Raw genomic sequence first — 26,455 nt, 5'->3', positions numbered from 1 at the left:
TTAAAATTTTTCAGTGGCCCTAAGATACAGTTACACTGAAAATATGGTAAATGAAGAGCCAGCTCTATAAAGAGTTGATAAAAGGGTTCTGAGTCAGTCATAAAGCCTTTTTAGACTTTTATGAGAAAAAGGCAAATACAGTCTTCTGTGATTTTTTATTCATTCGTTATCTGTCGTTTTTGTGTATTTTCAGTGAGCATGCATCCTGACATATTGTTTCAACCACTTGCCAGCCGCCGCCTGTACAAATACACGATGGCAGAATGGCACGGCTACACAAAGCAACGTACCTGTAAGCTTCCCTTGAATTTGCCGCCATGCGCGCGCGCGCTGCCGGCGGTGCCCGCCGGGTGCCTGCGATCGTCTTATGTAAACAAGGCATTTCCCTACTCTGCCTAGTAACAGGACAGAGATCTACTGCTTCCTGTCACCTGTCATGTCACTGGTAGCCCATCCCCCCCCAAAGTTGGAATCACTCCCTAGGATACACTTAATCCCTTTATCGCCCAGTAGTGTTTAACCCCTTCCCTGCCAGTGTCATTTACACATGAACCAGTGCATTTTTAGAGCACTGATCGCTGTATAAATGTCAAAACTGTCCGATGTGCCCACTATAATATTCCAGTCACAATAAAAATTGCAGATCACTGCCATTACTAGTAAAAAAAAAATGCCATACAACTATCCCCTATTTTGTAGACACTATTAACCGGATTCAGGTAGAGCGGCGTACATTTGAGCGGGTGTAGCGCAGCTCATTTGCGATACGCCAACGTAAAATAGAGAGGCAAGACCAGTATTCACAAAGCACTTGCTCCCTAAGTTACGTCGGCGTAGTGTAAATGGGCCGGCGTAAGCCCGCCTAATTCAAAGTAGGCAGGTAGTGGGCGTGTTGTATTAAAATAAATTGTGACCCCATGTAAATGAAGCGCCGGACGAACGGCGCATGCGCGCGCATGCTCAGAATCATGTCGAATTTACTCCCTAAGATACGCCGGCTCAATTCATATGACGTGAATGTAACCTACGCCCAGCCCCATTCACGTACGAGTTACGTAAACAACGTAAAATCCGACGGCAGTTCCGACATCCATACCCTTACATGACTTAGACCAACTATTTGGTGGTTTATCTTTACGCTGTAAAAACGCCTTACGTAAACGGCGTAGATTACAGCGACGGGCGTAAGTACGTGAATCGGCGTATCTCGCTCATTTACATATTCAACATGTAAATCAATGGAAGCGCCCCTAGCGGCCAGCGTAAATATGTGCCCAAGATACGACGGCGTAGGAGACTTGCGTCGGTCGTATTAAGACAGAATTCAGGCGTATCTAGTATTGAGAATAAGGCGCATAGATACGGCGGCGCATCTGTACACTTACGCTGCGTATCTGTAGATACGCCAGTGTAAGTCTACCTGAATCTGGCTACTTAAAGCGGGAGTTCACCCATTTGTAAAAAAAAAAAAAATCTCCCCATAGCTTCCTGCTCGTTCGGTCTAGGGGAATCGGCTATTTGTATTAAAATATGAGCAGTACTTACCCGTTTTCGAGCTGCATCTTCTTCCGTCGCTTCCGGGTATGGGTCTTCGGGAGCGGGCGTTCCTTCTTGATTGACAGCCTTCCGAGAGGCTTCCGACGGTCGCATCCATCGCGTCACTCGTAGCCGAAAGAAGCCGAACGTCGGTGCGCCTCTATACTGCGCCTGCGCACCGACGTTCGGCTTCTTTCGGAAAATCGTGACGCGATGGATTCGACCGTCGGAAGCCTCTCGGAAGCCTGTCAATCAAGAAGGAACGCCCATTCCCGAAGCCCATACCCGGAAGCGACGGAGAGGATGCATCTCGTAAACGGGTAAGTACTGCACATATTTTAAAATAAATAGCCGATTCCCCTAGTAAAAACGAGCAGGAATCTAAGGGGGAAAAGTGCCCTCTAAGGGTGAACCCCCGCTTTAACTTTTGCCCAAACCAATCAACATACGCCTATTGCGAGTACGTAACGGCCTAAACTGAGGGAATTTTTTTTTTTTTTTTTTTTAAATGTGGGATATTTATTATAGCAAAAAGTAAAAGATATAGGGGGTTATTTACGAAAGGCAAATCCACTTTGCACTACAAGTGCAAACTACAAGAGCAAAGTGCACTTGAAATTGCACTGAAAGTGCACTTGGAAGTGCAGTCGCTGTAAATCTGAGGGGAAGATTTGAAATGAGGGGAAGCTCTGCTGATTTTATCATCCAATCATGCGCAGGCTAAAATGCTGTTTTTGTTTTCCTTGCATGTCCCCCCTCAGATCTACAGCGACTGAACTTTCAAGTGCACTTTGCACTTGTAGTGCAAAGTGGATTTGCCTTTCGTAAATAACCCCCACTGTATCTTAATAAAAAATATGCATTTTAATAAAATATAGTGTGTATGTGGAATACATCTATGTAGCAACTGAAAATTTCCAGTATATTTCTAACCTATTTAAAGACCACAAACAGCAAGTGATGGAATGCAGCCTAACTCCAGCAAAGTAAAAAAAGTCCACTCTGCAGTGCTGGAGGAAAGCTTGTACTTGCTCCAGCCAGCTGCCTGCAGCTAGGGTGACCACGTTTCCCAGATTGCCCGGGACAGTCCCGCATCTTGCAGGTCTGTCCCGGGCACCTTCATTCCAGGACAATAGTGTCCCGGAATGAAACTGACACAGCCACCCCCCTCGGGCCAATTTGATGCCCCCAAAAAAGGCAGCCACATCACTGCTTTACTCACTGACAGTACTTGTCCCGGTCGGGAATGCCTGGAGGAGCACTCTCCCTGCCCCCTGCTTGTGATTGGAGAAATCATAAATCCCGCCTCTTGTGTCCAATCGCTGTGCTGTGATTCATTACAGCACAAGCTGATTTTTGGGAGGGGGGGTGTCCCTGATTGGTAGGTAGGAAATGTGGTCACCCTATCTGCAGTGCTCTCCCCCTTCACCCAAAGCCTCAGCATCATCATATCATGCAGAAACATTAACCCTGTATGGTAGGATGAGGCTGGAGTGTGACCGCAGCCACTCACAATTCACCCAGGAGCTCCACATAACCAAACACAGCACTGGGAGAGCCGACTGGAGCAAGGAATAAGATAAAGCTGGGTACACACGGATCAAAATTTGTTCGGTTCAGCAGGGACCAGCTGAATTTTGATCTATGTGTGGCCTTGCCTGTTAGAAGCTGCCCCATCAGATCAGCTTCTGTAGAATGGGACTGCTGGAACCTTGTTCGACCAGCGGCTTGCAGTCAATCATCTGCAGCGCTGATCAGTAAATTCTGACAGAGAAGAGTCCCCACTGTCAGAATACAAAGTAAATGGGATTTATGCATTCACCTCTGTTGTGTGGATGGATGAATCTGTTAGGCTGGGCTCACACTGCTGTGTGGAGCAGCTCACAGCAGGGGTCTGATGCGTCCATATTCTCCGTTTCAGGTCTGATTTCGGTCAGAATTTTGGGCTGAATTCGGACCTGGAACGAACCATAAAACGCAAGGACCTCTGTCCAATTCTCTCCACAGCTGTCCCGGAGCTGTGTGAACCGGCTCCATAGAGAGCCGGCCACAATCTCATGACATGTGACTTGGAAGTGGGGAATCCCACATATAATTTGCACTAGTGTGAACCCAGCCTTGGTATTTGGCTGAATGAAATATAACCTATGCATGTTTGCCAGTTTAGGTGGTTTTCCTCTGCTCCTAGAATAAAAGGCCCATACACACAATGAGAATATTAGACAATTTTGTTTTCCATGCTGGTTTCATATGGAAAACAAATAGGTTACTAAAGTTACAAAAATTCTTATTAGACACAAAACATAATTTCTGAAGTTGTATTCTAACTACATTAAAATCATTAGTTCTGTTATCTTAGAAGAATTTCTTTGTGCTTATTTTGTGATATTTTCACTGTCGTAAACAGCTCTTGAAAGCTGTATACTAATTATCAGACAATCGCTCCAAATGCACTTGTTTTCATCCAATGTTCTCATCATGTGTACTAGGCATTAATGAGCATTTAACCCATACACAACTCGGGGGGCGCAGTTTGGCATGTTCGTCCTGGGCACCTTGTTTCGGCACTGCTGGTCGCTAATGTATCAGAAACCAGTGCCAATACATTAACCCCCTCATGCTGCATTTTATAAATTTAGTCAAACACCAAAGTCCCAATGTGCTAAAAGAGGTTCTTTGGTTCTTGTTTTGAAACTACATTGATTCTTTCTTAAAAATGGGGGGGGGGGCGCAGTTTGCAATCTTCGCCCTGGGCACCAAATGGCCTTGTCCCAGCACTGCCCCCGAGTTCAGCTTCACCTCTAAAAATGTTCTTTTTCTGCCTGCCATGTTTCATTATGTGGCTTCGATAGAACTTCTGGCTGACAAGCAACTAGCATTTTCAGGCAGAGATCAGTTTAAAAAATCTAATAAATGTCAGTGAAGTAAAACTGAGACAAATTTGGTTGAGAAATAATTTTTACTTTTCTGTGTTGTCCTGTAGACATCTCAATAACTTTTTATGTTTTATTAAAAATAATTGCATTTTCATCATAGTAAATTCACATCATATACCATATCAAATGGACAATCAAGCAGTACAATAAACATAAATTCTGTAACTCTTGAAACTAGGTTGGTATGAATTCAACTTAAAACAGTCATTGTTAAAAATGTTCTAAAAAATAATGAGTAATATAAAAAAGAAAGTTTATTGGGTGTTTGGGTGAGATAAAAATAAAATAAAAACAACTTAACTAACAGAAATTAATCCCTAATGTAATATACTCTAGGTTACCAGTATAGTTAATTGTAGCAAATATTAATGGGGGTAACTAGGTCCAGAATGATGGTGAAAGTCTTGCCCTTGGAACAATGGGTGGATGAAAGGGTGCAGTTGTAATGAAGGGTGCATTCCTGTGTTAGGATGGGGTGTAAGGAAGGTTGGGATGAGGGTGGCATGCGGAATTGCTTGAATAGTCAAATGAGCGGGGTGGATAGCAGCTGATGATACCAGATGAAGTGGATGGGCCAAAGGATGTCCAGCTATAAGCTGCGGATGTGTGGGAATAATGGTTGGTGTTAAGGAAGAAAGATGCATGGGGGTAAACTGTGACTGAGGCAAAGGATTCAGATGTGGCATTGGAAAGTGGCTGACATGGGAATGCATGGCGGCTGTGACAGCATAGCGCTGCATAAAGGCATGGTGGATGGTGGTGATGGATGGGTGGGGTTGGACAGAGACTGGTTGAACAGTTTGTGCATTTGAAAAAGCAGGAGAACCATTGGCTGGCAGAGCTTTAAAATGCTTTGTCAGCAGCTGTTTCTGCATATGCTGTTGTGCCTGGAGTTGCAATAGTTTATATTTGTCAACTTCATCAGGTGAAAATGTTATGGGTTGTTGTGCTGAAGAAGGAGGTGATGACTTATGGTGGAACCTTCGATTATGGTCTATTTGTCTATAATCCTGCATAGTGCTCTCATAAAAGCATTTAAAATTGCCTTCTACAGGACCCAGCCTCATAGGTATATCTGGAGGTCCCGGTCTCTTTTGTTCTTCTTTGGTGTTGAGTGAACCAGTTCCAGCAGTATATCGTACAGAGGGCAACCCACAAGAGAAGTTAAGGTGAACTGGGTCAGGGCTTTGCATAAAAGTTTGCACTTGGCTAAACAATTGTCCTTGGGGTTCCTCAACAGGAACGTCCATTCTGCATTCTGTTTCCATGAGATTTATATCATCCAAAGGGGAATTATCAGTATTTGCAGTTAAAGTGACGTTATAAGTTTGTGAGCCTTTGGATTCAGTATTGTCTACCAAAATTTCCAGTACGGGATCTGTACCATTGTTGGTGTAAGTTGTTATAGCATCATGCAAAGGGAGGGGTATATTACTGGGATCCTCTGGAGGAAAGCTTACATCAAAGAAATTATGAGAGGGCTTATTCAATCCTATACCATGATTGATATTATCATCCACTGCTTGCTTTGAAGATTGTTCATCCTCTGAAAGAAACTCTGAAATGAATGTCTTTTTCACTATTGTATGTTGTACTGTGTTTTCTGAAGTACTATTCGTACAGTTCAAGGAAAGAGGTATATCTGGAAAATAACTGTTATACAAGCACTCATTTATATCACTATTATTATCATTTTCTGTATTATGTGGACGTTTGAGGAAATGTGATGGAGAAATTGTTTCTTTTAGGGAAGCACTAGGAGTAATGGTTCTTGAGTCTACAATGTTGGAGCTTTCATTGCTAACCTCTTGTACAGAATGCGATCTGTTCACCTTAGACTCTTTTCCTACATCATCCAATGTTTTCCAAGACCGATTTCTACTCTTGCAATGCTTAGAACAAACACGGTTCTCTCCATTTCCATGCCTGGATGTCTCACCAGATGTTTTGTGCTTTTCATTTTTGCATCTACATTTTAATTGCTGTCCAACTTCAGAATTACAGTCACTTTCTGAAGACATATCACTGTTGTGCTTTATGTCTGTATAGCTTTCTCTCTCTAAAGCAGCTACATAAGTTGAAGTTCTGCCCACAACTCCTTCATGCCTACATGTTGAACTACTGCTCATGGAAGAACTAGAAGAAGACATGCGTGAAAGGGATGACTTTGCAGATACGCTTGAACTTATATCGCTATCAGAATCTTTATTACCATCACTGCTTTCCCAACTAAGGTCACTTTCATACCGACTGCGCTGTTTTCTTTTCCTCGTTTTATCCGAGGTGTTCCATTTGTTCTTAAAGTCCAACTGGTCCTCATGCACAAACCTCTTTCTTTTCAACTCCATTTTTGAAGGCATGTTTTTTGAAGAACTGCTATAATCTGACTGTCTTCTCCGTCTTCTCGAATGGTGGCTTTCTCTAACTAAACAGTTTTGTGGATGACTCAAATCAGTAGATTTTTGAGGTCTATAATCTTGAAAGTTACTGAACTTGGCTTTGTGCGTAACCTCTGTTGCCATTTCATAATTTTCTGAAAATTCCATTTGTTTTTCTGACCTATCCTCCAAGTGAACTTTTTGTCTCTTTGGCATCCAGTCATCATTTTCCGTTCCTTTTTCGGTGTTGGTTCCTGAGGTTCTGCAGTCATTTTTACTCTCATAATTTTGCTCATTACTCTGTGCCACTCTTTCTTTTGATGTCCTGCTTTTATTTTTTTGAGAGCATTTAAAATCAAAATATAAGGGGTTGCAAGCATAAGATATTGAAGGCTGAGTTTTTGTAAACAAAACAAGTTCTGTGGGCCATTGGAGGATTGTATTGCCATCTTTGCTCAAAACACTAAGAAAAGATAGTGCTTTGGCTTGAGTATTAGTATTTAAAGATTCACCTAATGAGTGCGTTGGGCATTCAGTAGAGTTTGGAGCAGCATCATTGGATGCCATTGAGTTTCCCTCATTGCAACCTCCTTCTGTCTCGCCATGTTTTTGAGTAAGCAAATTGGACAAATGCTCGAGTAATATTGCATCCGCGACTGTGTGCTTGTTGGAACAAGTCTCTTGTTCTGAGCTCTCAGCTTGGCAATGGACTTCAGTTTGAGTTTTGGAAGTGATCTCAGTCTCTGAAGTCACATTAACTTCTTTTGGACTCGGTTGATCTGTGCAAGTGGTGTCTGGAGATTGCATTTCAGCTGTTATGTTTGATTGGGCAATCTCGCTCTGTTCCTTTGTGTTTTCCTGACTGGCTTTGTCATCCTTAAACTTCTCTGCATTTTCAGCCGCGTTGTCTGCCAGGGACGTGCCCGTTTCATCTTGCTGAGAAGAAGAGCTGTTTTCCACTGCCGTCTCACTGACATGTGCATAGTGTCTAAAGCTTACAGACATTTGCTTCTCTTTGTGGTGGAAAAATTGGCTGCATTCATTTGCTTCTTCAGTGCTCTCATTGAAAACAGAGGCTGACGAATCCAGTTTAAGTAACGCTTTCTTCGAGAAGCAGAAAGAGACTCCTGCTCTGCTGTTGACATTGCTGCTGTTTGAGGGAGGCTGCTGGGTTTGATTTCCCGTGTAGCAGCAGCTGCTGTTTTTCAGCACCTCTCGGTCATTTAAGACGTCTTGCTTAGGCTCCTCAACATTGCTGGTGATAGCATCTCTGCTGCACATGACTACACATCTTGAGCTTGCTGTTCTGTCATCTCTGTTTGAACCAATATCTTCCTGTGGTCCCTTTAATCTGGGTGCTTTAAATATTGGCCCCTCATCTGCAACACTGGAAAGAGAAGAAAGAAAGGATGCTGTTATGTTACTAAAATTACAGTATAATAATAACGTTAATCACACATTCTGCATACCAAATTATATCAAAAATTTCAGGTGCTGCACTGATAAAATGTTATAATTTAAAATGGTTGTAAACCCTTGTGTTTTTTCACCTCAATGCATTCTATGCATTGAGGTGAAAAACCTCTTGTAGTGCACCAGCCCCCCTGAGTCCGATCGTTCCTGCGCCGGGGATGAGCACACCGGCTCCAGCTGGTGTCTCTGGTCCTGATTGGATAGATTGATAGCAGTGCAGCCATTGGCTTCCGCTGCTGTCAATCAAATTCAATGATGCGGGAGTCGGGGGGGAGTCCTGCTGTTTGTGTCAATGGACGCAGCAGCAGCATGACACTGGAGCACACCCGCATGAGTGTCCCAAGCGAGAGTGCTTCTCCGATGTGGCACTCAAGAAGAGGAGGAGCCAGGAGCGCCGCTGAGCGATCCCAGAAGAGGAGAATCAGGGCCACTCTGTGCAAAATCAACTGCACATATGAGGTAAGTATGACATGTTTGTTTTAAAAAAAAAAGAAACTACCAAAACGTTTACATATCCATTAAAACTGATCTCCAGCTTTAGTTTCAGTTTAAATAGTTCATTCGGGTCAAGCTGGCCCAAACACACAATTTCCCTGACTAACATGTGTGGGCTGCTGGGAGTTCTGTATAAGCTGTTTGTAGCTGAGGCTACATACAGTATACAGCACTGTGTTCTGGGTGCGGACTTGCAAGACAAGACCTTCCTGACTCACGCTGGGAACAAAAGAGGATCAAATCTAACCAGCTGGGACACAGACAAAAAAAAAATCTGATAGGGGCTCTAACCACCAATTTATCCAAAACCAAAACAAAAAAGTTTTGACTTCAGATAAACTAAAAATATATTAGAATACATTTTCTATGCTCTAAGGAAAGGTAAAATGGTTTTGTTTGACAAAATATGCCATCATACTTTGATGGACTAAAAAAAGATGTTTACCCAACTGATGTCCTCTATACTTTTTAAATTGTTGTTGCTTTGACTTTGGAATTTGACCATTCGCCTACCCTGGCTCCTGACCTAATATCGTTGTTATCACATGCTCTTCTGTCTGCAATATGTTTGGTTTTGTGCCATAGTACTGAGTTCTCAGTATTTCCATTTGCATTCATACCCTTTGACATAATTTCTTTTGTACACTGTGAGTCAAATAAAAGCTTGTGAAATTAAAGTCTTTCTAAGCATCTAGTTTCCTTTCATTTCAGAGTGATAAACAGGTATTTCAAGGCAAGGTGGCATGTTAAAGGGCACTGGGGCACTGGGGCGTCTGTGATAAAGCGCCGCTATTTTTAGCGGCGCTTTACCGTCGTATTTGCAGGGGTATTCGGCCACTAGCAGGGCGCTGTTAGCCACCAGCAGCACTTTTCTGGCGGTATAGCCGCAGTGCCCATTGATTTCAATACCGGAATAAGTAACTGGATTACAAGGGACCCTAGCAATCTACTCTCACCAGTTTAAACGTCCCCATAATGAAAATAGTTGGTGCTAAAGTAGGTGTTGTTTAACCAGTAGCCCACTGTCCACCGTCATATGATGGCAGGACGATGAGCCTCTTGTTTTGGGCGGACGTCATATGACATTGCGCCTTCCCGAGCCACTAGGTGGCGCACGCCCATCGCGTCACTGGGAACCCGATGCGCATGCCCGGCGGCCGCGATGTCCGCTGGTCAACCGCGATTGCCCAGTAACTGAGCAGGACCGTGGATATGTGTGTGTGAACACACAGATCCATGTCCTGTCAGGGAGTGGAGATCGATGGTGTGTCCCTTGTACATAGGGACACCGATCGGTCACCTACCCCTGTCAGTCCCCTCCCCCCACAGTAAGAATCACTCCCTAGGGAACACATTTACCCCTTTATCGTCCCCTAGTGTTAACCCCTTCCCTGCCAGTTATATTTATACAGCAATCATTGCATTTTTATAGCACGGATCGCAGTATAAATATGAATGGTCCCAAAAATGTGTCAAAAGTGTCCAATGTGTCCGCCGCAATATCGCAGTCACGATAAAAATCGCAGATCGCCACCATTACTAGTAAAAAATAAATAAATAATAAAAATGTTATAAATCTATCCCCTATTTTGTAGCCGCTATAACTTTTGCGCAAACCAATCAATATACGCTTACTGCGATTTTTTTTTTACCAAAAATATGTAGAAAAATACATATCGGCCTAAACTGAGGAAAAAAATGTAAAAATTGTCATTCAAAATTTGACAGCGCTGAAAAATGGCTTGGGCAGGAAGGGGGTGAAGGTGCCTTGTATTGAAGTTGTTAAAAGGAAAATTTAGAAGTACCGTATTTATCGGCGTATAACACGCACAGACGTATAACACGCACCGTAACTTTGAGAGGGAAGTTTAAGTAAGAAACTTTCCACAGCCCCCTGCGTATAACACACAGACACAGTTTACCCTCTATTTTCACGGTAAAAAAGTGAGTGTTATACGCCAATAAATACAGTACATAAAACTTAACTCCAGTGAAAAATATTTTTTTAACGTTTTGGATAAAGCAGGTAAGCTGTCCACTTTTAAATGCTCTCTATGTACTGCTAAGATTTTTCTGTCATACAAAAAACATCTGTGTCCCCTTTGAGGTGAGCTCCCCTCATTTCCTAATCTGTGATTCAAACATTGTATTGCCATATGGGGACAGCAATACAACCCTGACAGAGGTTGTAAACTTTCCTTTCCAATTGGAAATATGTTTTTATTACTTGCCTGTGTTACCACTGAGGAGAGTTCCTCCTACTTTCTGTTCTGTCCTCAGACAGGAAGTGAAGAGATTACCCCTAATTTTCTGTTCTGTCCTCAGACAGGAAGTGAAGAGATGACCCCTCATTTTCTGTTCTGTCCTCAGACAGGAAGTGAAGAGATGACCCCTCATTTTCTGTTCTGTCTGACATCCAGGAAGTGGAGTGACTTCCCCTAATTTACCTATCTGTCTGATATGCATCAAAAATACAGGCAGTGGGGGAATATTTCCCTAATTTCCTGTTCTGTCCTCAAATATACAGGAAATAGAAAGATGTCTTCTCATTTCCTGTTCTGTCCTCAAATATACAGGAAATAGAAAGATTTCTTCTCATTTCCGGTTCTGTCCTCAAATATACAGGAAATAGAAAGATTTCTTCTCATTTCCTGTTCTGTCTGACATCATAAAATAGACAGGTAGTAGAGAAATTTCCCATCATTTCCTGCTCAGCCCAGTCAAGTAGACAGGATGTGATGACAAACCTCCCAAATAGGGATGAGCTCAGGTATGTTTGGGTCCTAGTCGAAACCCACCTGAGCAATCCAATTAGGGAGCTGTCACTGTCCTTGGCCAGTCATAAGTGGGCCTTGTGTATACGTGCGGCTGAACAGCAGGGATTGCCTCTGCATCTTATGATTGGCCAAGAACAGTGACAGCTTCCTGGTAGGAACGGTAGGATCAAATCAGCATCTCTACTCCCAAGAAGGGACACAATCAGAAAATAAAGGTACACAGTTTCCAGCCCTTTTGCAATATTTCAAAACTAAAATGAAAAAAATAAGTTTTGTATGAAGTTGGGTTTCAAGTTACTTAGGATACTTAAGTATCAGAGCTGAATGTACACACAGGTGTACATTGGGTTTGTACTTCATGCTAGTTCAAAGAGTCAAGTAATTATAAAACAATCATTAGGAACAGGAATTCTGTGTCAATCATTGTTAAACTTGACATGTAATTATAAATACATCTGAGAATGCTGAAAAACAAATGCCGTTGTGTGATCAGAACATCGGTCAAGACATGAATGAATACAGGCAGGTAATTAGTGTTATTACAAGGGTCACCATTATAAGTGGCTCCTCAATGAGTAATTCTAATTATTGGTAAGGAGGACGTGGAACTCGAAAAGAGGAGGAGCCAGGAGCGCCGCTGAGCGATCCCAGAAGAGGAGAATCAGGGCCACTCTGTGCAAAATCAACTGCACATAGGAGAAAAGTATGGCATGTTTGTTTAAAAAAAAAAAAGAAACTAACGTTTACATATCCATTAAAACTGATCTCCAGCTTTACAGTTCATTCGGGTCAAGCTGGCCCAAACACACAATTTCCCTGACTAACATGTGTGGGCTGCTGGGTGTTCTGTATAAGCTGTTTGTAGCTGAGGCTACATACAGTATACAGCACTGTGTTCTGGGTGCGGACTTGCAAGACAAGACCTTCCTGACTCACGCTGGGAACAAAAGAGGGTTGAATCTAACCGGCTGGGACACAGACAAAAATAAAAATCTGATAGGGGCTCTAACCACCAATTTATCCAAAACCAAAACAAAAAAGTTTTGACTTTAGATACACTAAAAATATATTAGAATACATTTTCTATGCTCTAAGGAAAGGTAAAATGGTTTTGTTTGACAAAATATGCCGTCATACTTTGATGGACTGAAAAAGATGTTTACCCAACTGATGTCCTCTATACTTTTTAAATTGTTGTTGCTTTGACATTGGAATTTGACCATTCGCCTACCCTGGCTCCTGACCTAATATCATTGTTATTGCATGTTCTTCTGTCTGAAATATGTTTGGGTTTGTGCCATAGTACTGAGTTCTCAGTATTTCTATTTGCATTCATACCCTTTGACATAATTTCTTTTGTACACTGTGAGTCAAATAATAGCTTGTGAAATTAAAGCGGAGGTTCACCCAAAAGTGAACCTCCGCTTTGCGGAACCCTCCACCCCCTCCGGTGTCACATTTGGCACCTTTCAGGGGGGAGGGGGTGCAGATACCTGTATAATACAGGTATTTGCACCACTTCCGGGGTATAGACTCCCGCGGGAGTCTTGCCCCATTGCGTATTTTTAGCGGTGCTTTACCGTCGTATTTGCGGGGGTAGTCGATCGCTAGTAGGGCACTTTTAACCCCCCAGCAGCGCTTTGCCAGCGGTATAGCCGCGGTGTCCATTGATTTCAATACCGGAATAAGTAACTGGATTACAAGGGACCCTAGCAATCTACTCTCACCAGTTTAAACGTCCCCATAATAAAAATAGTTGGTGCTAAAGTAGGTGTTGTTTAACCAGTAGCCCACTGTCCACCGTCATATGATGGCAGGACGATGAGCCTCTTGTTTTGGGCAGACTTCATATGACATTGCGCCTTCCCGAGCCACTAGGGGGCGCGCGCCTGCCGCGTCACTGGGAACCCGATGCACATGCCCGGCGGCCGCGATGTCCGCCGGTCACCCGCGATTGCCCAGTAACTGAGCAGGACCGTGGATCCACGTCCTATCAGGGAGAGGAGACCGAAGGAGTGTCCCTTGTACATAGGGACACCAATCGGTCACCTACCCCTGTCAGTCCCCTCCCTCGACAGTAAGAATCACTCCCTAGGAAACACATTAACCCCTTGATCGCCCCCTAGTGTTAACCCCTTCCCTGTCAGTCATATTTATACAGCAATATGTGCATTTTTATAGCACGGATCGCTGTATAAATGTGAATGGTCCCAAAAATGTGTCAAAAGTGTCCGATGAGTCTGCCACAATATCTATCGCAGTCATGATAAAAATCGCAGATCGCCACTATTACTAGTAACAAAAAAAAAAAATAATAAAAATGCTATAAATCTATTTCCTATTTTGTAGCTGCTATAACTTTTGCGCAAACCAATCAATATTCGCTTATTGTGATTTTTTACCCAAAATATGTCGAAAAATACGTATCGGCTTAAACTGAGAAAAAAAATTGTTTAACATATATATATATATATATATATATATTTATTGTAGCAAAAAGTAAAAAAATATTGTTTTTTTCAAACTTGTCCCTCTTTTGTTTATAGCACAATAAAAACCGCAGAGGTGATCAAATACCACCAAAAGAAAGCTCTGTTTGTGGGGAAAAAATGATAAACATTTCATTTGGCTACAGTGTTGCATGACCGAGCAATTGTCATTCAAAATTTGACAGTGCTAAAAAATGGCTTGGGCAGGAAGGGGGGGGGGAGGTGCCTTGTATTGAAGTGGTTGAAAGGAAAATTTAGAAGTACATAAAACTTAACTCCAGTGAAAATATTTTTTTAACGTTTTGGATAAAGCAGGTAGGGGTTACAATTCCTGTCCACTTTTAAATGCTGTCTATGTACTGCTAAGAGTTTTCTGTCATACAAAAAACATCTGTGTCCCCTTTGAGGTGAGCTCCCCTCATTTCCTAATCTGTGATTCAAACATTGTATTGCCATCTGGGGACACAGACAGCAATACAACCCTGACAGAGGTTTTAAACTTTCCTTTCCAATTGGAAATGTGTTTTTTTTACTTGCCTGTGTTACCACTGAGTTCCTCCTACTTTCAGTTCTGTCCTCAGACAGGAAGTGAAGAGATGACCCCTAATTTTCTGTTCTGTCCTCAGACAGGAAGTGAAGAGGTGACCCCTCATTTTCTGTTCTGTCCTCAGACAGGAAGTGAAGAGATGACCCCTCATTTTCTGTTCTGTCCTCAGACAGGAAGTGAAGACATGACCCCTCATTTTCTGTTCTGTCCTCAGACAGGAAGTGAAGAGATGACCCCTCATTTTCTGTTCTGTCCTCAGACAGGAAGTGAAGAGATTACCCCTCATTTTCTGTTCTGTCCTCAGACAGGAAGTGAAGAGATGACCCCTCATTTTCTGTTCTGTCTGACATCCATTAAATATACAGGAAGTGGAGGGACTTCCCCTCATGTACCTATCTGTGTGAAACACAAAAATACAGGCAGTGGACAATATTGCCCTCATTTCCTGTTCTGTCCTCAAATGGACAGGAAATGGAAAGATTTCTTCTCATTTCCCGTTCTGTCTGACATCATCAAATGGACAGGTAGTAGAGAAATTTCCCATCATTTCCTGTTCGACTCAGTCAAGTAAATAGGATGTGATGACAAACCTCCCAAATAGGGATGAGCTCAGGTATGTTTGGGTCCTAGTCCGAACCCACCTGAGCAATCCCACCAGGGAGCTGTCACTGTCTTTGGCCAGTCATAAGTGGGCCTTGTGTATACGTGCGGCTGAACGGCAGGGATTGCCTCTGCATCTTATTATTGGCCAAGAACAGTGACAGCTTCCTGGTAGGAACGGTAGGACACAATCAGAAAATAAAGGTAAACAGTTTCCATCCCTTTTGCAATATTTCAAAACTAAAATGAAAAAAAAAAAAAGTTTTGTATGAAGTTGGGTTTCAAGTTACTTAGGATACTTAAGTATCAGAGCTGAATGTACACACAGGTGTACCTTGGGTTTGTACTTCATGCTAGTTCAAAGAGTCAAGTAATTATAAAACAATCATTAAGAACAGTAATTCTGTGCCAATCATTGTTAAACTTGACATGTAATTATAAATACATCTGAGAATGCTGAAAAACAAATGTTGTTGTGTGATCAGAACATCTGTCAAGACATGAATGAATACAGGCAGGTAATTAGTGTTATTACAAGGGTCACCATTATAAGTGGCTCCTCTATGAGTCATTATTGGTAAGGAGGAGGACCCATCAGTGTTATTAGCTACCATATAACAAGTGTCAAGAAGTGTTTGTTTAATATGAAGACAATCACACTTCATCTGCCGAAGGATATTCTTGAAAGTTCAAAGGGAAATTTGAATTATGACTGTTGAAGAAAAGCAATTATTATCTATAAATACAATATCCCCCTCTTAAAGGGGTTGAACTGTATAATGTACATATATTTGTGTGTGCCTACATATATCTGAAGCCTCGTACACACGTCCGGGGAACTCGACGGGAACTCGACGGGCGAAACACATCGTTTTGCTCGTCGAGTTCCTTGTGAAGCCGCCGAGGATGTCGGCGAACCAAATATTCCCATTCACGTTGAGGAAAAAGAAGACATGCTTTCTCGACGAGATCCTCAACGGTTTCCTCGTTGAAAAGTGTACACACGACCGGTTTCCTAGGCAAAAAAAAAACCCAGCAAGCTTCTTGCTGTTTTTTGCCGAGAAACTCGGTCGTGTGTATGAGGCCTTACAGTGTGTCTGCATGTATGTATGTGTATGCTTTCAGTGGGCCACGGCCTGCGTTTCTCAAGCCCACTGGTGTAATAAACCAACTTTATGATCAGTATACTTCTGTGGAAGCCCTTTTGAGTGCCTACCTTCCCTTATAATTGTAGCACCCTCTACCCAGGGAAAGTGCTAGAGTAAGGTGACCATATTTTTTAAATGAAATCCGGGGACATATTTTTTTTTACTAGTAATGGCGGCAATCAGCGACTCTATGCCTGTTCCCGCCACCACCCGCCTCACAGCCTGTCAAGTCTTACTCTTCGGGCCCCGGCTACTACAGGGTGGGGAGCGGAGGAAGATCACTCCTCCAGGCAAGGCAAGGAGATAGGCAGGCAGGTGGCTGGCCGGGATTTGAGCCAAGGCAGAAGAACATGCGAGCGGAGCTGAATGGGCATGCACCCGAAACTGAAGAAATATTCCCTCTGCTTCGACCAGCACATGATCATCAGAAAAAAATACACCCCCCTAAGCTAGTATAAGCGGCGGTTCGGGGGTGTGTAATTTAGATATTTTTTTTTATTCTGCACTGACGGTCTTTTAAATTGCCCCAGCCCCTGTTCAAATCCAATCCGGGGACAAAACCGGTGAGAGACTTGGTCCGAGGACAGTGTCCTCAATCTGGGGACTGTCCCGGAAACCAGGGATGTCTGTTCACCCTATGCTAGAGTGAGATTTTTTTCTGTAGTGCAGGTAAATTTATGTAGGCCTAGGTAAAAGCTGTTTTTTTTATCTGTGTGGGCTGGGAGTGTCTCAGAGTAGGCTGGTGATTCACAGATACAATACCTGTCGCTGAGAATTTGTTTCCAGCACGACGGCATCACGCTGATTCTCGGCGACATGGTGCCGACATCTCGCACTCGCTGGAATAGAAAAAGCACATTCCAGCGAGCGCGTCATAGAAACGACGGGGATCCGACTTGGATTCCCGCCAATTCTAGCCGCAGTGTTTGGTATGAATCATGAGGGGGTACTCCACGCCAAATTTTAAATAAAAAACCGGCATGGGTTCCCCCCCAGGGGCATACCAGGCCCTTAGGTCTGGTATGGATTGCAAGGAGAACCCGCTACGCTGAAAAAACTGCATGGGGGTCCCCCCACAATCCATACCAGACCCGTATCCAAGCACATCGCCCGGCCGGTCAGGAAAGGAGTGGGGATGAGCGAGCTCCTCTCCTCCTGAGCCGTACCATGTCGCATGCCCTCAACATGGGGGGGGTTGGGTGCTCTGGGGCAGGGGGGGCAGTTTTAAGTCCAAGCAGTTTTTTTATTGAAGAAAGATCACATTACACACCGTGTAGTGCATTGTTTCGGAACCGCTCAGGACCCCTTTGTCAGGCATGTGATCACATCTTCACATGCCTGACCAAGGGGCCCTGCACCACTCCGAAACCTTGCACTACTCTGTTTGTGATGTGATCGTTCTTTAATGAAAAACCTCTTTGACTTAATATGTGATATGACTGATGCTCAGGATCTCTTTCTCTCTATCTCTCTCCTTTATATATGTGATCTGACTGATGCTCAGGGTTCTCTCTCCTTTATATATGTGATCTGACTAATGCTCAGGGTTCTCTCTCATTTATATATGTGATCCGACTGATGCTCAGGGTTCTCTCCCCTTTATATATGTGATATGGCTGATGCTAAGGGTTCTCTCCCTTTTATATATGTGATATGACTAATGCTCAGGGCTCTCTCTCCTTTATATATGTGTAGCATTACCCCCGGAGGAGCTGCTGGTTGCTTTGGGTGGCACATTTACCTTGTAAATAGGGGGTAAATAGAGGCGCTTGCCAATTAAAATAAATACTAAATACCAAATAACGCACAGCAACGTAAGAATAGTATTGATTGAATCCAATGTATATGTTTCACTCCTTGTTCCAATACCTTCAAAGCATCTAATTGGAGATGAATGAGGTGGATATAGTGAAAATTAATAATACGAAAATAAGGACTAAAAATAATAATTGATAGTCAGCACAGTAGTAATAATCCAACGGTATCATAAACAGTGATGACGTGAGCAATAAATCCGTGAAAGAAATCCAAAAGAACACACAGTGTAAAATCTGGGTGATAAATAATGTAAAAAGTAACATCAATGATTGTGAATAAATAATGTTCAGATAAAAATATAATATGATGAAAAAAATGTATTAATTAAAAAAATGTGGTGATAAATATTAGAGTGTTCCAAGTCAAACTCTAGGTGAAGGAAAGTGCCGTCGGTGACGTCATCTCCGCTCGCGGCCGAGAGCGGAGATCTGCTACCTTATTACACAAACACTCGCTGCATGCTGTTTTGCTCCTTGTTAAATGTGAGTGTAATATTTGTTTTTACTATCATTAAAATTGTGTTGAACTTATTACACTATGGAGCTTGCATTTACTTCCATGTGAGTGGTCTGGAGCTTTACCCTTGGTGGACGGTTTGGAGGGACCCTTAGAGTGTACACTGCTGGAATCCTTTATTTCATCTAACAGGCTGGTTTAACCTGTTTTGAGGTGAGAGGCTGGAATTATCTTCACAAATCTGCACTAAACTACACTGGAATTTCGTGCGGTGGACTGCAGCACTTATTTAATTTATTATAAAACACTATTTACACTCTTTTGGAAGAGTTTGGATTGGATTGGCACTTTATTATAAGTCTTTTTGCACCTTTCTTTTTTGGAACCTTTTTTTACCACAAGTAGAGTTTGACTTGGAACACTCTAATATTTATCACCACATTTTTTTAATTAATAATTTTTTTCATCATATTATATTTTTATCTGAACATTATTTATTCACAATCATTGATGTTACTTTTTACATTATTTATCACCCAGATTTTACACTGTGTGTTCTTTTGGATTTCTTTCACGGATTTATTGCTCACGTCATCACTGTTTATGATACCGTTGGATTATTACTACTGTGCTGACTATCAATTATTATTTTTAGTCCTTATTTTCGTATTATTAATTTTCACTATATCCACCTAATTCATCTCCAATTAGATGCTTTGAAGGTATTGGAACAAGGAGTGAAACATATACATTGGATTCAATCAATACTATTCTTACGTTGCTGTGCGTTATTTGGTATTTAGTATTTATTTTAATTGGCAAGCGCCTCTATTTACCCCCTATTTACATTGTCTTTTGGTGCGTGAGCACTATTTTAGTAGGGGCTGCTGCTTTTATAAATTTTAGTTTAGTTTTTATTATTCACAGTCAGGCTGGTTTTGCGCATTGGTTCCCCCCTTACACATTTACCTTGTGCCTCTTCGGAATTCCTAGATGTGAATGGCCCTCTCCGGTGTCACATTTGGCACCTTTCAGGGGGGGGGGAGCAGATACCTGTGTAATCCACTTCCGGGCAGAGCCGTCATCAGGGGGGTACAGGCAGTACACCTGTAAGGGGCCCGGAGGACCCCAGGGCCCCAGATGGCAACCCCCCTTTTTTTTAATCAAAAAATATATATATTTTTAATATATTTGTATTTATTTTTTTATTAAAGGGCCAAATGTATTTTTTTTTTTTTAGAGGTCCAGAGGTCCCCAGGGGCCCGGAGATCCCCAGGGCCCCGGATGACAACCCCCCCCTTTTTTTTTTATAAAAAAATATATATTTTTTTAATATATTTTTATTTTATTTTTTATCAAAGGGCCAAAGTTTTTTTTTTTAGAGGTCCCCCAGGGGCCCGGAGATCCCCAGGGAGGGCCCCGGATGACAACCCCCCCTTTTTTTATAAAAAAAATATTTTTTTTATAAAGAAAAATCTTTGTTTTATATATTTTTTTATTTATATATATATATATATTTATTTATTTATTTATTATTATTATTAAAGGGCCCAGAGGTCCCCAGGGCCCTGGATGGCAACCCCCCTTTTTTTATAAAAATAATATTTTTTTATATTTTATTTATTTTTATTTATTTTTTTATATATATATATAGATGGCGGCGGCAGCACCTGAGAGCCGACAGACAGATCAACTTCAGCTGCCAACATCGCGGGCGCCCAGGACAGGTAAGTGTCCATTTATTAAAAGTCAGCAGCTGCAGTGTTTGTAGCTGTTGACCTTTAATATTTTTTTTTTTGCGAAACTCCGCTTTAAAATCACTCTTCAAAAATACACGAAAAGCTGTATAACTGAAAAAAGGGCATTGTTCATCTTTCCCACCTGTCTTCTCTGCTGTATATTATTTTCTACAGTATTACAGTCTGCATATGTGTGCACAGAACCCCGAGCAATAAATGTGTCATCTGCCTTGATTTGCATTATTGAAATTTTCTAGCCATCTTGAGATTTGAGAGCTTGAGAACAGCTGTAAATCCTCCCTTTAAAACCATCTCCACGTTTACATTATTCAAAAACTTTTCACAACTAGTCTTGTGTTATTCGTTATTCCTGAGATACAGTCATCATTGGTATGCCTTCAAATAAAAGACTTATGACCAATGTACTGAGAGAATGGTAGTTAAGGGATGACATACAGTGCAACTGCTTCTAGATACCATCTGGCTGAAAACCAAACATAATGGGGAGATTTACTAAAACTGGAGCACTCAGAATTTGGTGCATGGAAGCCAATCTAACTTCAGTTTGTTCAGTTAAGCTTTGACAAAAAAACAGGAAATTGATTGGTTTCTATGCAGAGATGCACCAGATTTTGCACTCTTGTTTTAGTTAATGGCCCCCATCGACATGACAAACTTTATAATGCATCTTACTGAAGCTGCAACCCAACGCAAATCTACGGTGTATGCAAAGGATCTTTGCAATAGCGCACTATTATATACCAGCACAAATCGTGCGGGTCCTATTTTTAAAGTCTCTCAGTTGCATTGACAGCCTATTCAAAATTATTGGCCTGCCTAATACGTCAAACCCCCCCCCCCCCCCCCCCCCCCTATGCACAAATGCACAAAAACAGGTGCATTGCAGAACATGATGTACCAACCTGGTGTTTAGGCAGGGTTGCTAACAAATTTAGTTCACCAGGTCGTAATTATCCTAGTTAATTGATAGAAGATCCACTGATTCCTCCCTAAATTCTGGAATTGCTGCACCTTTTATCTTCTGTCACTAGGTGGCGCTGTGGCTGGTGACATTAGAATGACAGAGGCTTAGCAAGGTCAGATCATGAATGGATGGAGTGTCTCAGCCAACTGGTGGGGGTTTCTTTAGTCCTTTGGCCTGCTGGGAGAGTCTATTTATATGGGTGGAGTCAGGTGATCAGGGTTCAGGGCCACCTGGATGACTGTCTAGGTGGACGTGTGTTATGTCACCCTGGGTTGCTAGGCCGCAAGCTTGAGGCCTATCCCACCTGGCTGCTGGGCTGCCTGAGGCCTATCCAGGGCTGCAAAACCAGGGTTGGAGTCTAACCGAATTGCAAAGGTTCCACCAGACGGGGAACCAGTTTTGGGGAGTGGTAGAGGGGAAGCTGTTGCCACTAAAGGACCAACCCCCTTATTACCGGAGACTACTGTGAGTAAGCTGAAGAAAGTACCTGAGCAGACTTCTTACCAGCTGGGAAAGGTGAAGAATTTGGAAAGCAACAGCGAATGCCAAGCCAGGGACCCATCAGGATAGCGGAGTGTGAGGCTTGAGGAGTATACAGCGGGATAGCTGTGGAAGAACTCAGGCGATCCGGTGACGACTGGGATCTGGAAGTCTAGTGAGAGACTGGGAGCTCAGTGAGTGAAGATCTACAGTGAGATACTGTAAGATAATTCAAGGACTGTTCTGTGTTACCAAGAGTTATGTACAATTACTGTTAGTGACTGTTGCAAGATTAGTTGCCAATGCCATAGAAAACAGCGGTCCTGCCTATACAGAAGTGTTATCCAGTTGGAGGCCTTCTACTGTATAGCTGTCTACCTATAGAAGTCTCTGAGTCTGCCAATTATCATTGCATCTACTCAACTACTTGTTAGAGGAGTGCTGAAGCACCTCTGTTGGGAGGGTGGATGCACTCCAATAACGTAATAGCACCTGGAAGGGTGGTTTCAGCAGGGGCTATGCTGGGCTACCCGACAGTACTGGGGGCAGGCCACTGGTCGAGTCTGAGCCATCCGGAAGTGTCATTCTGGTGAGGATGGAGAAAGCATTTGGTCCAAGCTGAAAGGCCGGGCCCCTGGCCTTCTGGCCTGGATTTGATGCAGTTCCTAACCCTGCTTTGCCAGTTTCTCAAGAGGGAACGTCAGCCCTGCCTTTAAGGGGAGGCAAGGGCAGCTAGTACCACTCGAGTATAATTAGGCTAAGGAGCGAAAGAGGTGCAAGGGGGGCACTCACCCTGAGCCCTCTAGTAGCTCCCGATCCTTCCTGGTTGAGGTGGGGAAGGGGACTGTGACTGTCCGGGCCGTGGGTCAGGGTCCGTTGAAAAGCCTGTGGAGGTAGTGCCCCTGGAGTGGCAGTCCAGGGGTGCTATACATTGCACAAGTGTGGGGACACTCATCGTGTGGCACCATGGTCACTGATCTCCACAATACACCTTTTCACACCTGCCTCTAGGGCCGAGCCTTTTGGCTAGGACCAGGGGAATTAGTGTGATTAGTAGGGTGCTGGTCCTCGGGTCTGCCCTGAACGTCTTGGGAGTAGGTGGACATGGCCTTCTGGCTTAGTTCGCCTGCTCTCATGGGGTCTCCCTTTGGGGGAGCCTCACCGAGGAGGGTTGTGTCTCGGCAGTCCCTCCAAGGATGTTGGGTCCGTGTCGGCTTCGGCTGCATGGACCACAGATTACCTCAGTCCCTGCCAGGAGCCTAACGCCCCGGGGGATCAGGGCTGGGCCCTTTTCGGAGGGCCAATTGACGTTTGCACCCGTTACAGTTTTGTGTTGCACCCCTTTATGTGTGTGCACATTTTTCCTGCACCGGGTGGAGTTTTTGGGTTGTGTTTTGCACACGACAGGCTTTTCAATAGAAAAAAAGGTGCCAGCTCATCCCAGTGTTAAAGTTATGTTAAAGCCTTTTTTTTCCTTAAAATAATAAACATGTTATACTTACCTGCTCTGTGTAATGGTTTTGCACAGAGCAGCCAAGATCCTCCTAATCTCGAGTCCCCTGCCAGCGCTTTTGGCCCCTCCCTCCAACCGGGTGCACCCACAGCAAGCAGAGGAGCCTCAGCTTGGCCAAGCCCCTCCGTCTCCTGATTGGCGATCTGAGCCTAACCTTTGTGAAGCCAATTAGAGCCTGAGGCTCTAATCATGTGCTTAAAAAAAAACTCATAAAAATCTAATTGTTCAGCGCCTTGCATGCAGATTAGGAGGCGGCGCATGCAGATTAGGAGAGCGGTGTCCCTGAGCCCCTTATGGATTGACCGCTGCTGGTATTAGTTGGGGTCTGGGGCAGGATGCTGCTCACAGAAGTTTTTTTTACCTTCATGCATAGAAGACATGAAGCTAAAAAAATCTTGTGCCTTTCCAACCACTTTAAGTTGCGGGCAATAGCATGTTATGATTGTAAATCAAGGGTTTTTGTTCACAGGCATTTAGGTTTTATCTCATATATATTTCAAAAAGAATATGAATGGAATGCAGCCTTTTTCATTTTGTATCATATAGGGCAGTGTTCACTTGTGTCTACTGTTGCTTTGAACACACATTGCTAGGTGTGGTGTTCTTGGTAATGTTGTTAGATTTAATAAAGCATGGCATTTAGGGCAGTATAATTGACCACAGCAAGCATGAAGTCAGGGATGCATCATAACTCCTGCCTTGCCCATTTGTTCTTTTCCTCATTAGGTATTGAATTAAACATCTATATAGTGAGTGCTTTTAAGTACCACTAGGACCTCTGCCAGGACTTCTGGAATCCCTGCCAGTACTTCCAGTGGCACCCCCAGAATCCATGCCAGCACTTCCAGAATCCTTGAGAGTACTTCCAAAGGCAATTGCAGAATCTCGGCCACTACTTTCAATGGCATCCACATAATCTCTTCTAGTACTTCCAATGCTGCTCGAAGAAAACTGCCAGGATTTCCAGAGCTTTGACCTTATAAGGGTATTTAAGTATGTTTTCTTGCTAGCTACCCTACTTTGTACTAAAGAGCTATACTATACTATACTATACTATACTAGTGTTCCTACTTCAGATTGAGAGTAGTCAGACTAAACTCTCTTGCCAGTCCACAACCTCCACTTAAACCTGACCCCTGTTCTGCTGTCTTGCCTGTTGTCAACCTGGATTGTCTTGATCCCGCTTCTGCTGTTTTGCCCATAGTCGACCTGGATAATATTACTAACCACTCTTCTGCCGTCTGGCCTATTGCTGACCAGGGTTGTCCTGACCACTCCTCTGCTGCCTTGCCTGTTGTCAACCTCTGCCTAGACCTGAGCATCCTCTAGTCACTTTCTAATGTAATGTCTCCAAATTCTAGCCTCCCAGGCACTCCATGGCAGTGCAATAGTGGTGCAATGGTGGTGCAACCTGGTAACAGCCTGCAGCAAAATCCATCTTTACCATTGGTTCTGCTGAAAACTGGCTGATGTTTAGACTCTGAGCTTTTGGGGAGCCCACCTTACCTATCATGGTGTGTTACTGAACCAGGGAATCTCAATGGCCACAGGCAAGCAGATCAGTTGTTTTGCTTGTAGAGGTGTCTAGTCTATGCATTTTAGGCAATTATCTTTGCACTGTTGTAGTACTAATGTTGGATGCTTGTATCCTCTGTTGTGCCTTGTGGTTTTAACTTCCTCCCCTATGTCACTGCTGAGTACTGTAGTAATGTAGTGGCTGAAGGAAAGAACCACAACACATGGCAGAGCACAAACACATCCAAAACTACCCAAATGCTGAAAACACTGATGGAGGCTGTTGCACTTCCATGTGTTGTGGTTCTTTCCTTCAGCCCCTACATTACTACAGTACTCAGCAGTGATATAGGGGAGGAAGTTAAAACCACAATGCACAACAGGGCATACAAGCATCCAACAATAGAGTAAAAATAGCAAACAGGGACATCCAAAAAGCTTAGTATTATACCTCTCCTTTTGGAAAAAGCTGCTTTATGGTGGCCATACAGGCTTGGATTTTATTATGCGATCAATGTGCAATTTTATCAAAACAGTCAAACTGTCAGGCAAACAGGCATAACTTCCCTTCAATAGATTTATGCCTAGTACACACGACTGGGATTGTCGACGGGAAAAGGTCAGTCGGAAATCCAGAGGGGAAAACCCGAGAACCTGCTCTCGACTTTTCCCCCATACAGACATTCGGTTTTCCCCATGGGAAAACTCAGATGAGAACTTCTCCTCAGGAATACCGACCAGGTGTATGCTCCATCTGAGTTTTTCCCCACAGAAAAATGGCCAGAAATGGCAGTTTTCCGCTGGGAAAAAGTCCACCGGGAATCCCAGCGGGAAAAAAGAGAGCAGGTTCTCTTTTTTTGTCCGGTGGTTTTTAGGCATTTTTCCCGTCGGAAAAACTGTGAGGAGCATACACACGGCCGGGATTCCCGGCCAAAAGCTCTCCTCGCAGTTTCCCTGTCCGGAAACCCTGTGGTGTGTATGGGGCATTAGATTCAAATTAAATCAGATCAACTCAAACAAAGTTGATTGACCAGAGTGGAAAATGATCAGTTGTGTTGCATTACTGAAATACTTTGTTCATGAATTTGATTGATTGTATTTTGATTGATCAGCCTATGACAATGCATGGTGAAAACAGAGATGCCATCGATAACCCACTATCAGGCCTGTCGCTACAGTACAGGCAAAACAAACAATTACTTGGGGCCCCCGAGCTCGCCTGGGGCCCCCAACTTCCCCTTCCCAGGCTGTAGCTTGGCCGAGCTCCTCCTCCTGCCTCCTGGAGTCCTCTCATTCCGGCCAGGTACCACGCGTGGTACAGGAGATTCAGTTTCCTGTTCCCGGCCTGGACTAACAGGAAGTGCACACTGAGTGCTCACTTCCTTTCAGTCCAGCCGGGAACACAGGAAACTGAATCTCCAGTACCGCACGGTACCCGGCCCGGGCACTATCTGATAGGGGACTGGGAACCCATAATGATAGAACACTGGACTGACAGGAGGAAGAGGAGCTCGGCCACGCTACAGCGGCAGCCTACAGGGAAGAAGGGAAGGTGAGAATAGAGAAACAT

The 26,455-nt window shown here is 43.4% G+C and overlaps 1 protein-coding gene across 1 annotated transcript in view; it reads right to left on the bottom strand.

Moving 5' to 3' along the window:
• Positions 1–4,476: 4,476 nt before the first annotated feature.
• The window catches only part of ZNF804B (zinc finger protein 804B), a 440,396-nt gene continuing 418,417 nt past the window's right edge, over positions 4,477–26,455 (bottom strand). The window contains exon 4 of the mRNA XM_040352404.1: positions 4,477–8,237. Within this exon, the coding sequence (XP_040208338.1) occupies positions 4,838–8,237 (3,400 nt within the window). The 3' untranslated portion in view covers positions 4,477–4,837. The remainder of the gene's footprint in view (positions 8,238–26,455) is intronic.

This window comes from Rana temporaria, chromosome 5 (genome assembly GCF_905171775.1).
Source record: "Rana temporaria chromosome 5, aRanTem1.1, whole genome shotgun sequence".
Taxonomy (NCBI): domain Eukaryota; kingdom Metazoa; phylum Chordata; class Amphibia; order Anura; family Ranidae; genus Rana; species Rana temporaria.
Note: the sequence above shows the minus strand (reverse complement) of the source record. Positions and strands in the feature narration are given on the sequence as shown.